Here is a 19821-nt window from a genome sequence, read left to right as displayed (position 1 = left end):
GGCTGCTTCACTTCTTGAGAACCAGCCTCATCATATGGAGATAGAGGGGAAGAAGTGGCAAATTGACTGCTCTGGGCAGCTAGCTAACTCATCAAAAGCTCTAGCCTCAGCATCATGGCTCTAAAGTCGGGAACAAACTATTGATGAGCTGACTCCTATCGCCCCAACTGTCGCCGGTACCGACAATACGCCTCAGGATCATAGGCTCTCATGAACGTGGCATCTTGTACCCCAACCTCTCTGAATCAGTGAATGGTAGCTCTATGATCGTAACCATAGTACGCACGGTATGAATCTAGTGCGTTGATCGACTTTAGACATGCTGTCTTGTACTCGCCGCAGTGGTCACCTCCCTCAAAGTCCAGCACAAAAGGTGGAGTCATCTCAAACCAAAGTCAACATTAGCCGATGTACACACTAAACAAACGACGGACATGAAATGGGACAATGTACGGCCCAACCACAAACAACTTCCAATGAAAAGCAAAGCAGCCATTAACAGTCCAATCTATCACCACATGTAGAAAATAAAGCCACACAAGCTGAGATAAATGCCGAGAAATCCACAACGGTACTAACACTCAATCCACACTAAAATCTGCTCAAACACTCTGGAAATCACTTCTTCCAGGATTAGTAAAGCTGAGAAGCTTCACTAGCCTGCTCTCATACCAATTTGATGGGCAGAAGCATTGCTCAAGGTAGGATGAGGTCAGGTGCGAGATGCAATGACAAACTCATAAAGAATGATGAAGGGGCAATCAAAATTATGTCTCGGTGCAAAAATTCAGAACTAGAGCAGCCGATTTAAAACTGTAGCCAAGTTTTTGACTTAATTAATGACAGCGGACAGACTCTTAAATCTGTTCGAAACTAATAAGGTAGCAATATGCTCTCATTGGTAACGTCAATCTCCGCTCCCTGGAATTGCACTTTAAGTCGGCACAACTTTGGATCAATACCTTGAAGTACAACTCCTAATGGTTATTAAATAACATGCATTCTGCTACATAACTGAACTGAAAAAGCACATTCATTGCAAGTTGCATGCACCGAATTTAAATCCCATAGATCATGTGAATTCTTAAGGAGATATCCAATATGGTAAATTTTCAATCTCTGCAACACCTAAGGAGATATCGAAGCGAAGTTTAATTCATTAGCTTGTTGGGACTTGGGAGATGAGCTCATGTCTATGGCACGAATATAAAATGCATGAGGCTCACAAAAAAAGACCCAAGCCTATTCATACATTCCAGTAGTAAAGAAGCTTCATCAATTATTCAATACTTTCACAAGTAACCTAAGAGAAATCGTCTCTGAATTAACATCCAAGCACTGAATCCAGTCAGCTGTTCAATTGGCCAAATTATGATATTTCAGATCTTTGGAATTGATTCAAAACAATGCATTCTATGGCCTTCAAATGGTTTATACATGCACAATAATTCAAATGTATCTACTGTTGTCTGTATTGAAACTGAGGGCATGAGCTATGTAAAATTTCATTTAATACCTTCATTTTCTTCCACATTCCAAAGGATTTAAAGGCTGACAGAGGGCAGTGAGTAGATCTACTTACAAATTGTAGGAAATGGACCTTCACAATCGAAATTCTTTAAGGAAAACATTAATTTCAACTGTTGTTAATGAACCTTTGTGTGCATGGTCCAGCAACGAAAATAAATCTTGCAGGCTGATTCAAAACAGAGTTAGATCTTCAATCTTATGCACTTAGATGAGCCGCTTCAACATTTTCCACCTTGATTTTCCAATGCAACCAAATTTAACAATCAGCATTAAGAGGATCGGCTTCAAAATTTAGAGGAATTTCACCCAAGCTTCAATAGTTGAATATTCAAGAACAAAACTGGCACAAATTCTTGGGGTGTGCCAGAAAAGAATATTGTAAGCCCAAGGGTGCACATAGGTTCAATCATTCACCTTATCTTCTTGTTTTGATGCTAACAAACACAAATTGATTAGCAATGACAGACTAATGTGTTGCTTTGAGATGTGTGTTGTATACAGAACTTCCATGTCATAATCGCCATTACACAACTCTTCACAACACATGACTTGTGGATCAAGGATCAAATGAACCAAGAGCTTGCACCTACAATGAAGACATTCTCATTTGAAGATGTTCAAGTCAAGAAGCTCATCATGAAGAAGATCCCACAAGTTCCCTAAGCAAATGTCAAGAAGAAGCTTGGTGTTGAACAAGTCATTGGTGACACCTCATGCACCTCACAACATGCAGTGAAGATTGGAGGATGTCACAAGAGCCAAGACAAAGTCAAGATGTTCACCCAAGCCGAAGAAGTCCAAGAAACTGCAAAGGAGCGAAGACATTCCAAGAAGACTCAAGGTTCTTATTTTTTGAATGTATTTGGAGTCATCTTGATTTTATATAAAATGCACTTCCAAAAGATTTTCAAAATGGTTTTTACACTTAACATTTTACATCTTTGAAAACCATCAACACACCCAAAAATGTGTTTGAAAACCTTAGACTAAAGCCCAAAAACCACAGCCCAAGAGCCCCTGGATTTTAAAGTTAAAATGGAATTTTACTCAGGGCCGGTCGACCGGGCTAGGCTGGGCGACCGCGGGATGGAACTTGGAAATCTAGGCCATCTCGAAGCGGATACGTTTCTGTTTCAAACAGAAATAATCCAGTATGGTATGGGCGGTCGATCTCCATGGGTCCGGTCGACCACGATAGTGTTTTGAGTGAAAATTTAATTCAAATAGTAAGCCCTCGCCGGGCGATCGCCATTGGGCCGGTCGACCGCGCCGGTATGAATTTTGAATATCAAAAGAAGAGCCCGATAAGGGCGAGCGACCGCCGTGCCTCGGTCGACCGCAGCAACTGGGAAATAGATCCGTTGGGACTTTCGCAAATTGACTTTTTTAACCCTGTAAATTACAGTTTTACCCCCAAACGGTCATATTTCCTTGTGGGCTATATATACACTATCAGAAACCTTTCTACACAACCTTTTGTAAGATCAAATCCCATCTTCTTGAACTTAAACTTTTATATGAAAGGTTAAACCTCTTTGAACTTGATTTTTACATTCTATCAAGAGGATCTCCATAGGCTTTACATTTGTATATATTCCTTGGAGAGTTTGTGAGCTTTAAATGTTGTAATCAGCCTATCAAGAGGCATTGAGAGTTTTTTTCTTTTTATTTCTTCATTCTATGTTTGAAGGTCTCCGATTTGGCCCGGAAAGAAAGGTAAATCAATTGTACGAGGAAGGTGTCGTCGGAAAGGCTTCGTGCAGAAAAGGGTGTGATCCCTTTGAAGAAGGAGTTGGTGTAAGGCTTTAAGATTCGCCCTTTGAAGAATCTTATTGGTTAGTGAAGAACCCCAAGGAGGAAAACTTAGAAGAGTGGAGTAGGTCAAGTTGTGACCGAACCACTATAAATCTTGTGCCTTGTGGATGCTTTCTTCTTCTGCTTCTCATTTGCACATTGTGGTGATTGGTAATCTCTAACCCAACTTATGTCTATGTTTTAATTGAACAAGGGTTAGTGAATGCATATTTAAAGTAACATCCAAACCCTAGCTCTTAAAATCCTTATTGATTGATTAAGGGTTAAACTTGTTAAGGCTTAATGTGTAAATTGATTTTAGTAACTCAATTAATTAAGTCCCAAATTTTTAAGTAGCCAATTCACCCCCCCCCCCCTGGCACCTTGTATTTCAAATATCGAGGGTGATTCTGAACTGGGTTGGGGTTTTCGCTGGATGCATTGGTCAAGACATGTGCCCTATGCTATTATGTGGAACCTATGGTTGGAAAGAAACAACAGAATATTCATTGGCAAAGCTCGGGTGCAGAACAATATGGTTCTCAACGTTAAGCTCTTGATCATTGCCTGGATGAAATTGAAGGGAGTCACGTCGTACTCAACGGGCTCTATTCTTCGCAACTGGAACATTGTGGCGCGAAAAAAAAAAAAGATTAATCAAGGTATCATTCCTCGTTGGGAACCTCCACCGGAGGGATGGCTCATACTAAATTTCGACAGAAGTTCTTTTGGGACCCCCGGCCGGGCGGGTATCAGAGACGTCATTCACGATCACGATCACAAACGCAACATCGTATTATCTTATTCGGGACCGGAAGCATATGTGATGCGAACGAGGCAGAGGCGACGGTTTATTATTCGGATTAAGATGTTATCAAAATCACAACAGGTGCCACTGCTGGTGGTGGGTGATTCTAACAATGTGATTGCGTGGGCTTCTTAGCGTCACTGTGGGCCATGGCGATTGGCTAGCAAGCTTGATGAAATCATGACCTGGTCCGCTCTCTTCACCCTATTTTCCCCACAGACGTTAGTCTGCAAATTCTATTGCCGATACACTGGCAAAGGCCGGAGTAGACCGAATTGCTACTGTCGTTGCAGAGGGGCTGTTGGTGGTTTGATATGTAGTACCACCAACTTATTGTACTTTTGGTTGATCTTTGTACTTTGCGGTGTGCTGGGGACTCCTGGTCCCTAACTCATTTTTGCTTTTCTTATCAATAAAATTTCAGTAACGTTTTCAAAAAAAAAATGGCACAAATTCAATTCAATCCTTCTGTCTATTGATGATCTTCAAACGAACAGACGCAACAAGGCAAGGAGATGCAACAAGGCAAGGAGATGCCTAGCTGTTGAATGGAGATAGAATTCGTTGCAATAGTGATGAGGAAGGGGAAGAAGGTTGTGTACTTGTGTTGTCCAAGCTCTTCTGTTCCTTCTTTGGATGAATCTTACAAGGGAAATTTTCCCTCCAAAAACACCTAGATCTAGATTTATGAGCCAAAAAACAAATTCAAATGTAATTCAAATTTCAAAGTCTTTGTTAAAAAATGAGAGGGAAATGGCTATTTATAGCCAATTTCAAGGTTAAATGACCTATGTACCCCTAGTTATGGTACATGACAAAAAAACCAAGAATAATTAGTCAAAATAACAAAACTACTAATAAGCCAAAAAGAAATAGAAGGACATGGAAAAGAGTAAAAATGACAAAGTTACCCTACTAATACAAGTAAACTAGGAACAAAGATGGCCCTACACTAATGGAGCAACGCCGGATGCAGATGGGAAAAGGAATACCCTAAAAGTCATAAGGTAGATTCTTGCTAGCCATCCTCACCCTTGGAGATTTGTACATTTGGTAGATGAGATTTAGGATTGTGTGAAGGATTTTCTTGTTTCCTTCGAGCATGTGAGAAGATCCGCTAATAGTTATGCGGAGAGGCTAGCTCATTCAGAGGTTAGTAGGACCTGATTGGAGGTTTTTGACTTACTTCCCCGTGAGAGTTTGAGCTTCTTTTATTGTATCTTATTGTTTCTTTTATTTATGCATTAACCATTTCAGTTATCCCTTTGATGTCTTCTAATGAAATGATGTACCATTTCAAAAAAAATGAAGCTATGGAACTGTTTAATTCAAATGGGCTAACCTCTTGTCCAAATGTCGATCTAACTCAAGATACTACTTTTGAGACTTAAATCACATTACAAATTTGCCTTATAATTGGTTCAAATGCATAATTATTTGAGATTAACTTGGATGATCCAATTAATTCCAAAAATTATGTCATAGTGAAGCAAGGAAGTTGTTTGATTCTTGCATGAGTGTCGATTTAAGTCAAAATTTTCTTTTGGGGACTTCAAATCACGTTGGATGTCTGTCCGAATGTCAATTTACATGCATTTAGTGCATCATTGTAAAGCTAGGGAGTTGGTCAATTCAAACGGGCTCCTTCGCTTGTGTGATTGTCAATTTAAGTCAGGTTTTTCTATTGAGAACTTGAAAAATATTAGATATTTGTCTCCGAACTTGTTTAAATAGAAAAATAGTTAAGATTATGGTAAATCTAGAGGGCTTTGCCAATCAAAAAAATCTAGAGGGTTTTTGTATTCATATGGGTTCAACTTCTTATGAGGGAGCCGACTTAACTAAAGTTTCTATTTGGGGACCTAAAAAACATTAGATGTTTGTCTTACGAGAAGGGAGATGTTTGATTAAAATTGGAACTTTTTGCGTGAATGTCTATTTAACTTTTCTCTTTTCCAGACATACAACACTTTATGTAAACTGATCACCACCCTCACTTACTATGTTTTAAAGGCAATTTTAGCGTTTGATGGTTGTTATAAATGAGAGTTCTCTTCTATGAAGATATAACAGAAAACCTATTCCCTTTTCTACAACAGCTATTCCTCTCTATTTTTTCTCATTTTTCTCTAATCAAATGCATCACAAAACTTGTTTCATTGTGATTCTGATTTATGTATCTGGAAACCACAAAAAGCAGAGTTGTTATATACTGCAGGCAATCGAAACCGATCCCATCTGCACTATCGATCTTATTAAGGTGGGGGTGATATTTGGCTTAAGGACATCGAGTTTTGACTTTTGACTCATGACATGACTAAGTGATAAGTGCACCCATCTTCCTTTATTTCAATTCATGATTAACTAATATTTTTTTGATATAGACGATATATTTTGTTTTCATGGGATTCATTATTTATTATAGGATTGAAGGATTATCTCATACAAGTTTGAAATAGTAACTTTGATTATTTGATGAGAATATATCATTGCATTACTTGACAGTTTAGACTACATTGGTTTTCTTCTAGCCAAAACTATATCAGATTCTACACATACTTTTGAATAATTGAATTGCTCCTCTTATTGATTTATCTGTCACTTTTTAAAAAAATTCGGTCGTTGTAGCAAATTGCAAGAACCATCAACTGAGAAAAGAGAAGTTGCTTTGATCTTTTAAAAAAAGTCTCTCTTCATTTTAGGCCAATTAGATAAACAGGGAAAGGTACATATACTAGAAGCAGTAAAGTTGTTTATAGTAATAAAGTAAAACAAAAGTCACATAAGAATTCTAACATCAAGAAGTAATTTGAGATTTACTGGATGATTATCTTTGGTAAGCAACGGCTTCAATAACAAGCTCATCTTCCTCCTCTTTAATTGTCTCCTTGTACTCCCAAATGGGTAAGAATAAGAAGAAAGATAAACGATGTCGGTCCATAGAGAAATAGAAGCTCATATGTATTCATCTTAGGAAAGCGCTTGATCAGGTTGTCGGTTGTGTAGACAATGCAGCCACTGAAATTGATCACACACAATGCCTTAGAGATCATCGGCACAATCTTTTCCCCTGGTAAAAAGATCTGCAAAGCACGAACAAAAAACCCTTGACTCAAAATTTGATAAGCATCTTATCATGGGAAGTTTCCAGAGAGAGAGAGAGAGAGAGAGAGAGTGGAAACAGACCCAAATAGAGAAATGGTGGGAAGAGGTAACCAAAAAAATCTGGTTTACCTGGATCATGGCACAAACAAGTAGCACTATTGCAGTGCCAACTGAAAAAGCCAAAAGGAAGCGAAAATCATGGCCTTTCCTAGCCGCCCAGAATGTGCAGAGAGTAAGGCTCATCACCAACACAGTCGTTATAATCATTGATTCTAAAATAACCCTCCCTGTTTGCAACAAAGCATTAAAAAAATCCAAATAAAAAGATTCGGATTTATTGACATTATCAAGGTGGAGGGCCAAAACATGGACAAATGCATGTATGTAGTTTAACTAGGACGGAAACCAGAATTATGTTGTTCCTTTTGAAGATGATATTTGCATGGCAGGAACATTAAGTAAGCACATAGAAACCACTGAAGTCAGCAACTGTCATGGAATACAAAACTAGAGCCATGACTGCCTATTGTTTTTATTATATGTCGAAGTACAAATAGATCTTGAAGAGAACACATTGAATATGCAAATGTAGGCATCATTCCTCTTCTTTTAATGTTTCAATGTCCAAAACAGGTCCAAAAGTTGAACTAAGCTACTTCTGTTTTTTTTCTTTAAAAATCCCACGAGTCTTGATCTCTAAGAAAACACTATGATTGGAAACGTTAGATTTAAAGTTATAAATTAAACGTAAATCAAAGATTCTCTATGGGATGAATCTGAAGTCAAACCTGAGAAACTGAAAGTCAAGACTAAAAAATTCACTGAATTAGAATTCTAATTAATCCTGATAAAGAAGTAGACGATATCTTCATTGGTAAACCACCACATAATAAACTCAAAGACAAATAGGGATTTAAATCTGAAGTCTTTGACTTTATTGGGAACGGAATTCTTGGTTTTTAAAAATCATCTTTTTGGGGAAGATTACTTGGAGGTCTCTACCAAAGCAAGTGATCACAAGTTTCTAATCCTTTTCGCATTATTGTATTAGAGAGTTTTATCATATGACAAAACTTATCAAAGACAGGATTTAAAGAGCAAACTTGACAAATGGGATTTAATGAAATATGAATCAAGAAACTTGACGAAGAAAAGAATAAAAACTTTTCACAAAGTTTTCAAGATAAACCAAATAAAGGACCGGAAATTCACGAGACCTTCATGAAACCAGAGATAAAGGAAGAGATTGCACGAGAAACGCGCACCCATAAAGAAAAATCGTGGAAATTAATATTGGAACATGCTTTACCATCTAGAGATCTTTCATAGACTTGAATGATACCAACTATCACAACTGCTATCAAAGCTTTTCCGATTGTAGTTTACACATAAGGGCATGTATGGCAGCCGGGATTTTTTTTCATGATAAATTAGTTTCTCCTAGGAGGCAGTCATGCTGTACAGCACAGAATGTTGGGCCACCAAGAAGCAGCATGTGCATAAGATGAGTGTAGCGGAGATGTGAATGCTTAGATGGATGTGAGGCCACATAAGGTTAGATCGAATAAACAATGAAGAGATCCGTAAAATGGTGGGGATGGCACCAATTGAGGAGATGATGAGAGAGCACCGCTTAAGATGGTTTGGCAATATCCAACGTAGGCCTTTGGATGCTCTAGTGAGAAGAAGTGACTTGTGCGAAGTTGATGGAGTAAAAAGAGGTAAGGGCAGACCGAAAACAACTTGGGTAGAAACAGTGAGGAAAGACTTGAGGGCTAGGAACATAACAAAGAACATGACCTTGAATAGGAGAGAATGGAAGAAAATGATCCATGTAGACGAACCCAACTAGTGTCAGGATTAGCCTTAGTCAAATTTGAGCCGGGTAGATCCTTTCACCTTCTTCATGAAAATTTTCTAAAGGATTCATTAGCCGACCCCAACTAGTTTGGGACAAAGCCTTAGTTGAGTTGAGTTGAGTGGAGTTATAAATTAGTTTCTCCTAGGGCACTTTTTTGGCTACCAGGAATCTGTTTTCATGATAAATCGGTAGTCGCCAAGTGGAGATGAGGGTGAAGTTTCTAAAAATCAGGAAAAAAAATCTAGAAATGGGGTGCCTCCGGCGATGAGATGCGACTAAAAATCAGGAAACAAAATGCTCTACTCAAAATCTGATTGAGCTTTTTCCCGATTTTTAGCCACATCTCATCACGGGAGACACCCATTCCTGGATTTTTTTCCCTTATTTTTAGCAACTTCACCCTCATCTCCACTTTGAGACTACCAATTTATCATGAAAACAAATTCCTAGTGGCCAAACATGGCCCTAGTGGTGAGTAGATGGGAGAAGGAGAGACATGAGAGGGCACAATTGAGTAGATGGTGAGAACTGAGAAGTCACCAAAAACCAGGAAAAAATCGATCAGACTTTAAGTAGAGTTTTTTGTTTCCTAGTTTTTCAAGCTTTTCTTACCCTCTCGTCACTCAGTCGCTCTCATATCTATCCCTCTCTCTCCCACCTTCCCTCACCTTTGGATAAGCTAAGTAGCTAACATTCAAGGAAAAAAATCAGCGTATCCAAATGTGACCCAAAATGCAACATGAAGATGCACAATTGCCAAAATTCAATCCATTACCACAACCCAAGTTAGGGATTTCTTCTTCCACTAAATTCTAGGATTTGAATTTCATCGTCAAGATTAACGAGAATAGATTACTGTGTCTTTGATCTATACCTAGAAACCATAAATTACAGTTCCTCATTCAACAAAATTCTAAGGCTAGGCCATTCTCAACTCAACTCAACAAAGCCTTTGTCCCAAACTAGTTGGGGTCGGCTAAATGAATCCTTTAGAAAAAAAAATTCATGAAGAAGGTAAAAGGAATCTATCCGGCTCTAATCCTAGCTCTATTTGGGTTCTTCTACGTGGATCATTTTCTTCCATTCTATCCTATCCAAGGTCCTAGCTAAAGGCTAGGCCATTCGGTTTTTTTTTTTTTTCTAAGGCTAGGATTTCTTTCCAACAGACTAGGGTTTATAACTTACCAAGATCGTCAAGGATTTATATCTTACCATTTGCGAACGGACATAACAACGGCCATACCAACCCTACGGTGAAGCTTATTGAGACCGCAAACAGCGTGAGGAGAATAAAATTGATGGAATGGCGCTCTTCGAAGACGTGTAAAAGAACCCAAACTGCAGGATGACAGAAATTAAAAGAAAAAATAATCAGAAGATGGCAGAAAACAACAAGCCCGGACTGTAAATTAAAGAAATTTAAAATAAAAAATAACAAGAGATAGCAACAATCAAAGAAAACCCAGGTGGAAATTTCATTGGAGAGTTAAATACCGATACAAGTAAAGACAAGTATGGAAATGTAAACCACTTGTCCAGCGTGGGAGGTAATGAAGATGTGCTTAATGGGATGGTGTTGGACGTAGATAAGGACTGAGTAGACGGCAAAACTCAGCACTAATTCGAAGATCAAAATCCCATAGAAGAAACCCCATCGGAGTTCAAACCTCTGAATGGGCTGATTTTTGGCTTCAAGGTCAGTGGCAAATTTCCCCTCAGCCATATTGGAAGAAAGGGGAGTAGAAACAGAGAGAGAGAGAGAGAGGAATTGGAGAAAAGGGGGTTTGAGGGATTCAATGACAAAAAGAATTCACGCCCAAATGAGAAAATAAAGGGGTAGGTAACGAGGGGAGCTTGAAAATTGAAATTTCCAATTGCAGAGCTTGATTTCTGTACTCCTTTATTAGTTGCCTCGATCCATTTTGGAAAACACTTCTAAGATCAGTCGTCCTGATTTTAAAGAGATGCATCTCGTGGGGCCCAACCACCATTGAACGTGAAAGTGAGTTCTAAATGGTGGAATGTCTACACACCGTTCCTACTCCTCTGTCACTGCTTAGACCAGGGCTATTCAATCGCTTATAAGCTAACCGAATTTACCGAAAATAACCGAACCGAAATATTTCGGTTACCTAAATTTGCTAACCGAAACCGAACCTAATTAGTTGCTAACCGAACCGAAACCGAAATATAATTTCAGTTGTTCGGTTAGAGCCGAATAACCGAAGTATGTGCCTAATCGGTTAAAACCAAGCCGATTTAACCGATTAACTGATTTAACCAATATGTTTTTGTGTCCAAAACTGATTATTGGACTCAAAATTAAAAGCAATTTTGAGTCTAATAAAGATTTTGGACTCTAAAGCATTTCTCAAAAATGGGAATGATAAACTTGCCCCCTTTTATTGGCTGTGTTTTAACTTTTAAGTTTTAACAACTAGTAAAATAAACTCCACAGCTAGTAAACTAAAATTCAAGTCGAACAAGATACACATCAAATCCATCCATAAATTCAAGCTGTAGAGCAGTAGATGTTGGTACTAATACCTCTAATTTCATGGAGTTTTGTATATACTACAAAGACCCAGATGCAAATGCCATCATTTAGAAAGACAGATGCACATATTTAGAAAGACAGATGCACATAAATTGAAGATAATATGAAAATATTTGCAAAATATCTCACATTTTGTGCATTTTATGTACTTCTTTCTGCATATGTAGCGGATATGCGGGATGTTGAGCTGCTCCAGTAATTCATACATTTCACTTTCTATAAGATGAAACATGTGAAAAAATTTCATTTGCAGACATGGGTTATGATCATTCATTCATTCACATCATATTTTCAATAGAACTTAACAATGGGGTTGTGGCTTGTGGGGTTTCTACTTATAAACCAATCACCATTAAAAGAGGGCACATCCCATGTAAAAGAGGTAAGAGGAATTGTGAGCATGTTATGAAATCTCAGAATCTGGATAGTCGATGCTAATTGAACAAGGTTGAGCATCTAAAATCAAAATGAACCATGTGCCCTGCATAGTGCCGTGTATACCACAACACAATTAATATTTGTTCCATATGTTTGTGTGTGTATGTGTGTCCTGCGTAGTGCATTCCATACCAAAATCCCTTCAATATCATCATCTGAAGAGCTCAAAAATACCCACAAATCTAGAATGTTATTAAAATTACTTCATTGTGAAGTGGAACACTGCTTCTACTACGAAACAATAAAGGTGGTTTGAGAACTCATCCCATTGCTATGTGGAACACTGCTTCTACGACTTGACAAATGAATCTCTATCCTTTGACTGCGACCCAACATGAAATAGAAATGCAAATAATGAATAAAATGTAACAGGAATAGAAGGCCCTCGTAGATGGTGGGGTAGCGTTCAAAATTGAACTAATCAGATTGATCCATATGCAATCATCAACTTCTCTCAAAAGTCAGGAAACCTTCATAAGCTCAGAAGATATTCATCTAAAACCACAAATCGAAATCTAAATTCTTAGAAAGAGAGAACTTTAAGAACATGTTTGCAATCAGATAATTATGGTAGCCAATCATTGGCGTGTCAGAACAATGATCTGCAACCTAAATAGAAAAACAAAAATATTATTTAACTGTCAGTGCAAATCATCAAGCTTTTCCACATACGTAAATAAGTAGCAATTCAAAGATGAAGAGTCATATCTTGCACATGTAATACCAACCAAGAAACAGAACTCTTGATTGCATAGAAATATCTAGTCTTTTAGTTTTTTACCATTCAAAAAAAAAAAAAAAAAAAACAAAAAAGAAATAGCTAGTTTTTTTTAAATGTTTCTGCCATTGAGCCAAGCAGCCTAATTTTTTTGTTCTTTTTTTATTTTGGCTGCGACCCAACCTGAAATAGAATTGCACATATAGACTAAAATTGTAACAGGTTTTTTTTTTTTTTTTTGAAAGAGTATTGTAACAAGTTGTTTTTTTTTTTTTTTTTGCTACAACCCAAATTGAAATAGAATTGCACATATAGACTAAAATTGTAACATGTTTTTTTTTTTTTGAAAGAGTATTGTAACAGGTTGTTATATTCTCTCATAGAACTAATATAGAGTTTTACAAAGAAGATGAAACCTTCCAAAAGGGAGCTCCACAAACTTGAAACCTCATTCCTCCTCTTCAAAGATCAATATTTGAAGGAAATTCTCCAATAGTTGAAGTTGAAAATTTTGCAAATAAGAATACAAATATAAAAATAATCAAGTTCCAAGTAAAAAAAATAGAAACAACACACTTAAAATTTTTAAAATAAAAATATACAAAGCTTACCATTTTCAACAATTTCAAGGTCCTCTAATGCTTCTTCGACATTAATCGGCATTGATGACAATCGAAGCCAATCTTGAGTGCATATAAGGGCTTGTACTATTTTAGGAGTCAAAGAGCTCTTAAATTCATCAAGCACACGTCCCCCTGTGCTAAATGCGGACTCCGAAGCAACGGTGGAGATGGGAACCGCCAAGACACTCCGAGCCATATCCAACAACATAGGAAATCTAGGACTATGTAGTTTCCACCATGCTAAAATATCAAACTTGTCACTATCGTCTTCGACATCTTCACTCAAGTATCTATCTAATTCCGATTTGTTAACCCCACCTCCGGATTCGATCCTATGCTTCTTATACTTTTCCGTTAGCATCTTCCTCACATGTTGTTTTGGTTCTTGGGGTTGTGACTTTTGAGAATTCTCACTTGAACTTGAATCCCCCAAGTGAACTAGTTGATTGCCATGAGTTGTGTTGCTTGTGTTCTTATTGCTTAATTCATTAAACATTTCAAATGTGGCATCAAACACTTTTGCCCCCAACTCCATACCTTTTTCATCTCCATAAATATCAATAAGAGCAAACTTTACAAAATCCAACTTGTTTCGTGGGTCAAGAACAACCGCAATATAGATTAACTTGTTCATCTTCTCAATATCGCCCCAATACTTGTCATACTTTTCTTTCATTCTCCTCGCCATCATTACCAACTTGAAATCACCACTCTCACTCCATTGTTGCAAAAGGCATTGAACCTCACTAATTTTATGAAATAGAGAGTTAGATGTAACATACAATGAGCCCGAAACTCGTATGGTAAGGTCATAGAAGTTTTGAAGCAATATCGTCATCCTCCTAACCGCTTCCCAATCTCACGGTTGGGCTTCCTAATCCCATCAAAATCTCCCGAATCAAGTTCACTAGTGAAATAAGGATCTTGATCGTGAAACCGCTCAAATGTTTTTTCAAAATTTTCCGCTGCATTTAGCATCAAATAAGTTGAGTTCCATCTTGTAGAAACATCCAGACACAATGACCTCTTGCTTTGAATTCTTTCAAACTCAACACACTCTTTGAAGAGCTTCAACCTAGCCGGAGAACCCCTCACATATCTAACCGCCGCCCGAACACGGTCAACTGAAATTCCCACCTCTTTCAAGCCATCACACACAACTAGATTGATTATATGTGCAATACACCTCATATGAAGGTATTTGCCTTGCAAAACACTAGTCCCCCAATTGTTTATTCTTCTCTTCAAGTATCCCACTGCAACGTCATTTGAACTAGCATTGTCTACGGTAATGGTGAACACTTTATCAATTCCTCATTCAAATAGACACTTCTCAACTGCTTTACCAATTGCTTCACCTTTGTGACTAGAAATTTGACAAAAATTGATTAATTTTTTTGTGCAATTTTCAGTCATTGTCTATATAATGAGTTGTGAGACACATGTAGTTAATTCTTTGCAATGAAGACCATGTGTCTATGGTGAGACAAACCCTTTGACTTGATTGTTTAAAAATCTTTTTCAACTTCAACCTCTCATTTTAGAAGAACTGAAAGCAATCCCTTGTAATTGTTGAACGTGATGGAATACGGAATCGAGGACATGCGACAGACATCAAATCTCTAAACCCTTCATTCTCCACAAATTTGAAAGGAAGCTCATCCACAATTACCATACGAGCTAAGGCATTTCTAATAGCCTCTTGATCAAAATTCCAGTTAGTAAGGGTGCCGCTACAGTCCCCCTCTTGACCCTTGATCGGTTGGTAATTCAACTGTGTCTGCTATGTGTTTATATTGGGGGGGAACTTCGTGCATGAAGAAATGTGAGTCTTAAGTGCGGAAGTTCCATTTCTTCGTGGATCACTATGGAACTCCTTCTCACAGTACCTACACCTAGACTTATGTTCACCCTCTTCATCAACAACTTTTGTATAGTGATCCCACACATCTGCCCTTGGCTTCATGCTCTTTCTCTTAAGTGAGGTTGTAATCATTTGACTTAATTCTATGGGGTTCGAAGATTGATCGCTGACATTAGGAGTAGAAGCTCCTTCTTGCGACATCTTAGGAGAAAAAGAAAAGCACACATTAAACCACTTCTCATTTTCTCAATAACAATAAAAGACAGCAACACAAGATATCCAAAAGTTATCATTCCATCAGACCCCTCAAAACTCAATACAATCAAGTACTCCAAACTCCAAACCATTCAATCCATGCAACTATGTAAGTAGAAATTATTATCCTACAACATTTAATCTAAAGAGACATATCATTTATTAAGGCAAGATTTTATATGGTGTAAGGCCTTACAACAATGCGGTAGGGGTACCGCCTTGATATTTGATATTTTGATCCAACATCAGCTCACTTTTTTGAGGAGCTACTGTTGGATCAAATGTTAAGGGTGGTACTTCCACCGTACAAACTACAAAGGCCTTATTGTTGTAAGGCCTTACACCATAATATTTCTCTAATAAGGCATATTTAGAGAACATGAAGCATGAAATTACTTCTCAATGGATTGCATCATTGCAGCAATGGATCAAATCTCCAAACAGATAGAATATCATCATCAGAAACAAGAAAAGTTAAAAAAAGAACATTTTGTATGAAGAAATTTATTAGAAAATAAAAAGAAAAAGAAACCCATAATCTTAGTCGGATCGTTCTAACAAAATAACAAGCAGAACCATTAATTATAAACCCAAACCATTAATTATGAACAAGCAAAACCATAAATTCAGTAAACAGTATAAGATGAACCCTAATTAGCATTCTATGATAGAAAAGAATAAACAGGGAAACAAAAAATAGCATTCTATGATAGAAACTAACATAAGATCAAAGAAGAAATCCTAATTAAGCAAAGAATAATAATAATCAAAATATGACTTTCTGTGAGAAAATGACCAAAAGATAAACAGGGAAATGAAAAAAACTAGCATTCTTTGATATAAAAAATTTCACAGTAAAGGGAAAAGAGCAAAAGAATGATAGAAACAACATAATATTAGAGAAGAAGCCCTACTTGGCTAAAAAAACCAATATAAGATAAGGGTAGTGATATTCCCCCCCCCCTCTGATGGATATTCTCCCCCCATTAGGATATATAGAGGGGTGGAGGAGCCACCATCAACTCCAAAATGCTTAAAAGTTAACGATTTTTGTTAAAAGTTAACATGAAAAATATTTTTCTTGGATGACATGCTAAAATAGGGAAACAAGAAAAAGATTTTTCTTGCCCTAAGATAAAAAACAGGGAAACAAGAAAAGTATTTTTCTTGATCGGTTGGCCTTACTTGCCCTAAGATAAAAAAAACAGGGAAACAAGAAAAATATTTTTCTTGGATGAGATGCAAAAATCAAGCAATGAAAAACTCTTCAAATCTCTGCAAGAAGTAAAACAAAGTAACAAAAAAGGCAAAAAAAGGAAAAAGGAAAAGAACCCATACCTTACAACAAAGTAAAATGAAAATGAGGGAGGCTTTGGCCGTGCTCTCCAACCTTTCTCAGACCAGAGAAAAGGAAAAGAACTCCTAAAAGAAAGACTGAAAGAGGGGAGAGAAATCAAAAGATTTAAAACCCTAAAATGAAAATGATAAAGAAAGAAAAAAAGAAGGGAGAGAATCTTAGACGCTTACCTTTGAGAGAAGAGATGGCCGGAGTATTTGAGAGGTGGCCGGAGTTGGGAGGCGAAGCCAGAAACCCTAAATTTGATGAAATGAAAAGAAAAGAAAAAAAATCCTAACTTAGCCTTTTGTTTTTAACTTATCCACCCCCTCAATTTTACTCGGGACAACCCCTATCCGGCTATCCCTTCACAAGTAAAAAAAAAAAGGGCTGGATAATGAATTTATTATATCCCTTTCAAAATTCAAGGGTTTTAGTTTTCGGTTTTTGAATAATAAAACCGAAAACCGAATTTGAAAACCGATTATAATTGGTATGGATTCTGGGCTGTTCGGTTATTCGGTTAACAGAAAAAAAAATCGATGAAAACTGAAATCGAAACCGAAAACCAAAATTTATGATGAAACGAAACCGTAACTTAACCGATTTTAATTTTAACCGAACCGAAATAACCGAACCAATTCGGTTCGGTCGGTTATTTCGGTTAAAACCGATTAATGCACACCCCTGCTTAGACCTTTCTATGTGGAAAAAGAGTAGTCAAAGAGTAGTCAATATTATAGGGTTGCAACTCTGGTAAGACTCGAAAGGTTTTCCATAACGCTACCCTACTCGAGAAATTCTCCCAGGTCAGATCGGGTTGAATCTTTACTGCTATGTTTGGTTGCTTGGAGTGGCTAGGAGAGTAGTGGAATAGGAAGTCAAAGGGAGGAGACGAGCATTTTGATTTGCCTAATTACCTTGGAAGATTGTGTAGTAATGTTTCGTTGCGCGGCAAATACTCGGAGAGTGGGAGAAAAAGTAGGGGGTGTTATTACCAATATAGGGAGAGAGAGATAGAGAGAGCATCATTCCCTAAAAAATTCAACCATCATTATTTGCTTTTGGAAGAAGGGGACAACAAAGAGACAAGCAATTATTACATGATAGAAATCCAAGGGAATCAATGGGAGTCCAATGCATTTTGGAAACCAAACATGGAACGGCATGCCAAATCCAACCAAATCCCGACAGCTGCGGAGCTTCTGTGCAACCAAACGAAGCACAAGATTCATAAACCTGATCCTACCTGAGATAGTTTCCCGGGTTGGGTCATGTTGGGGGTAAAATCTGTACCTCCCTAGATGACTAACACGTAGCATTGTCCCAAGATTGGAAATCGAGTGAATCTCCCATTAGACGAAGATCTCGAAAGATTCTCCTCTATCTCAAGAATAGCAACGCATCCAACAAGGAAAGTGCTTCCATGGGAAAGTCCTTGTGAAAGGTGGCAACTTTCCTTCAAAGTCGAAACTCCAATACATAAACCAAGCCCCACGAGAAAACTTGGTGTTGAGCTAGAAACCGAGCCCCATAAGGAAACTTGGTGCTGAGCTAGATAAACATGGAAACTATCTCTGAGGAAAGTCGACCAATAAGGAAAGACTCCTATCGAGGTAAGTTCCCTAAACGGTTGTGGACTTCTCCCTATAAGAGATCCCCATGCTCAAGGAATAGGGATTCATTAACTCCCTCTGGTAACACATATCCCATTTCTTCTTCCTCCTCTCGTTTTGCTTTCCTCTAGTGTTGCCAATTTCTGACTTGAGCGTCGGAGTGGTCCCCCAAAACCACAACTCCGGGGCCCTAACTCTTTCTCTGTGAGGGCAGATTGGTCGCAGATTGGAGCTCTACCAGTCGTCGATCCTAAAAATAGATTTCAGCATCATCAGATTTGGTGCCATCTGTGGGACCATGCAAACTTCAAAGTCAAAAATGTCGAAGGGCGCGACCAACACCCAACAAGGCAAGATGATGAATATGAAAAGCCAAGCCAACGTCACTGAACCACCATCACCGAGAGAGAATCAACCCCCGGTGGCCGATGAAAGTCCAGTAACCTTGGAAATGTTTAATGACTTGTCACAACAGTTCGGAGATTTCACTTCCGAACTCTAGGAAGTTCTCCGGAGGATGCCCTCTCAACCTGTGATTCTGATCGTAACTACCTCCCCTCGGGTCCCCAACATTCCCTTCCAATCGTCGAGGAAGGGGATGAATCACTTGAGGGATGGAATCCTCGGAGGCGAAGGCAACCCTACCATGGAGCCTCTGCATCGATCACTAGCCCGGAACCGAGGCTTAACGTAAGGGCTAACGACGGAGCCCAATACTGGGGGACGGCAGAACCTATGTTCGCCAATCCAGTACTCGCCAACCCGGCCCCCTCTAATCAAGATGTCGAACAACGAGCAACGAATGCCATGGACCTGAGTACCGATGCCGTCATTGCCAACCTCTAGCATCAACTATGGGAGGTACAATAGCAGATCAAAGGACCGTCCCCCAATACCGGGGGACGGCAGAACCTATGTTCGCCAATCCAGTACTTGCCAACCCGGTCCCCTCTAATCAAGACGTCGAACAATGAGCAGCGAATGCCATGGACCTGAGTACCGATGCCGTCATTGCCAACCTCCAGCATCAACAATGGGAGGTTCAATAGCAGATCAAAGGACCATGCGATACCTAACTCCTTGTCGAAAGGGAAAAGGAGACAGTTTCACCATTCGCCGTTGAGATCGCAAATTCTCCTATTATTTCAAACTTCGACATACCTTGGCTGGATTTTTATGATGGGATGACCGACCCTCTCTAATATCTACAAACATTTCATCAAGCAATGGTATTCAGAGGATCACTAATGGAGTCATGTGCAAGGCATTTCCTTCTTTCTTGAAGAAAGCTCAAGCAGCTGGTACAGACTGTCACG

At 38.4% G+C, this 19821-nt stretch overlaps 1 protein-coding gene across 1 annotated transcript; it reads right to left on the bottom strand.

Moving 5' to 3' along the window:
• Positions 1 to 6799: 6799 nt before the first annotated feature.
• On the bottom strand, positions 6800 to 11088 carry LOC143891383 (protein LIFEGUARD 4-like). Its single transcript, XM_077395959.1, has 4 exons — positions 10593 to 11088; positions 10311 to 10436; positions 7367 to 7524; positions 6800 to 7215 (listed from the first exon to the last, which is right to left on the bottom strand). Exons 1-4 carry the CDS (start codon positions 10819 to 10821, stop codon positions 7009 to 7011), a joined length of 720 nt encoding a protein of 239 aa, XP_077252074.1. The 5' UTR covers positions 10822 to 11088; the 3' UTR covers positions 6800 to 7008.
• Between the last annotated feature and the right edge of the window lie 8733 nt (positions 11089 to 19821).

Source organism: Tasmannia lanceolata, unplaced genomic scaffold, assembly GCF_043159265.1.
Source record: "Tasmannia lanceolata isolate RefF3 unplaced genomic scaffold, GAP_Taslan_0.1 ptg000013l, whole genome shotgun sequence".
Taxonomy (NCBI): Eukaryota; Viridiplantae; Streptophyta; class Magnoliopsida; order Canellales; family Winteraceae; genus Tasmannia; species Tasmannia lanceolata.
Note: the sequence above shows the minus strand (reverse complement) of the source record. Positions and strands in the feature narration are given on the sequence as shown.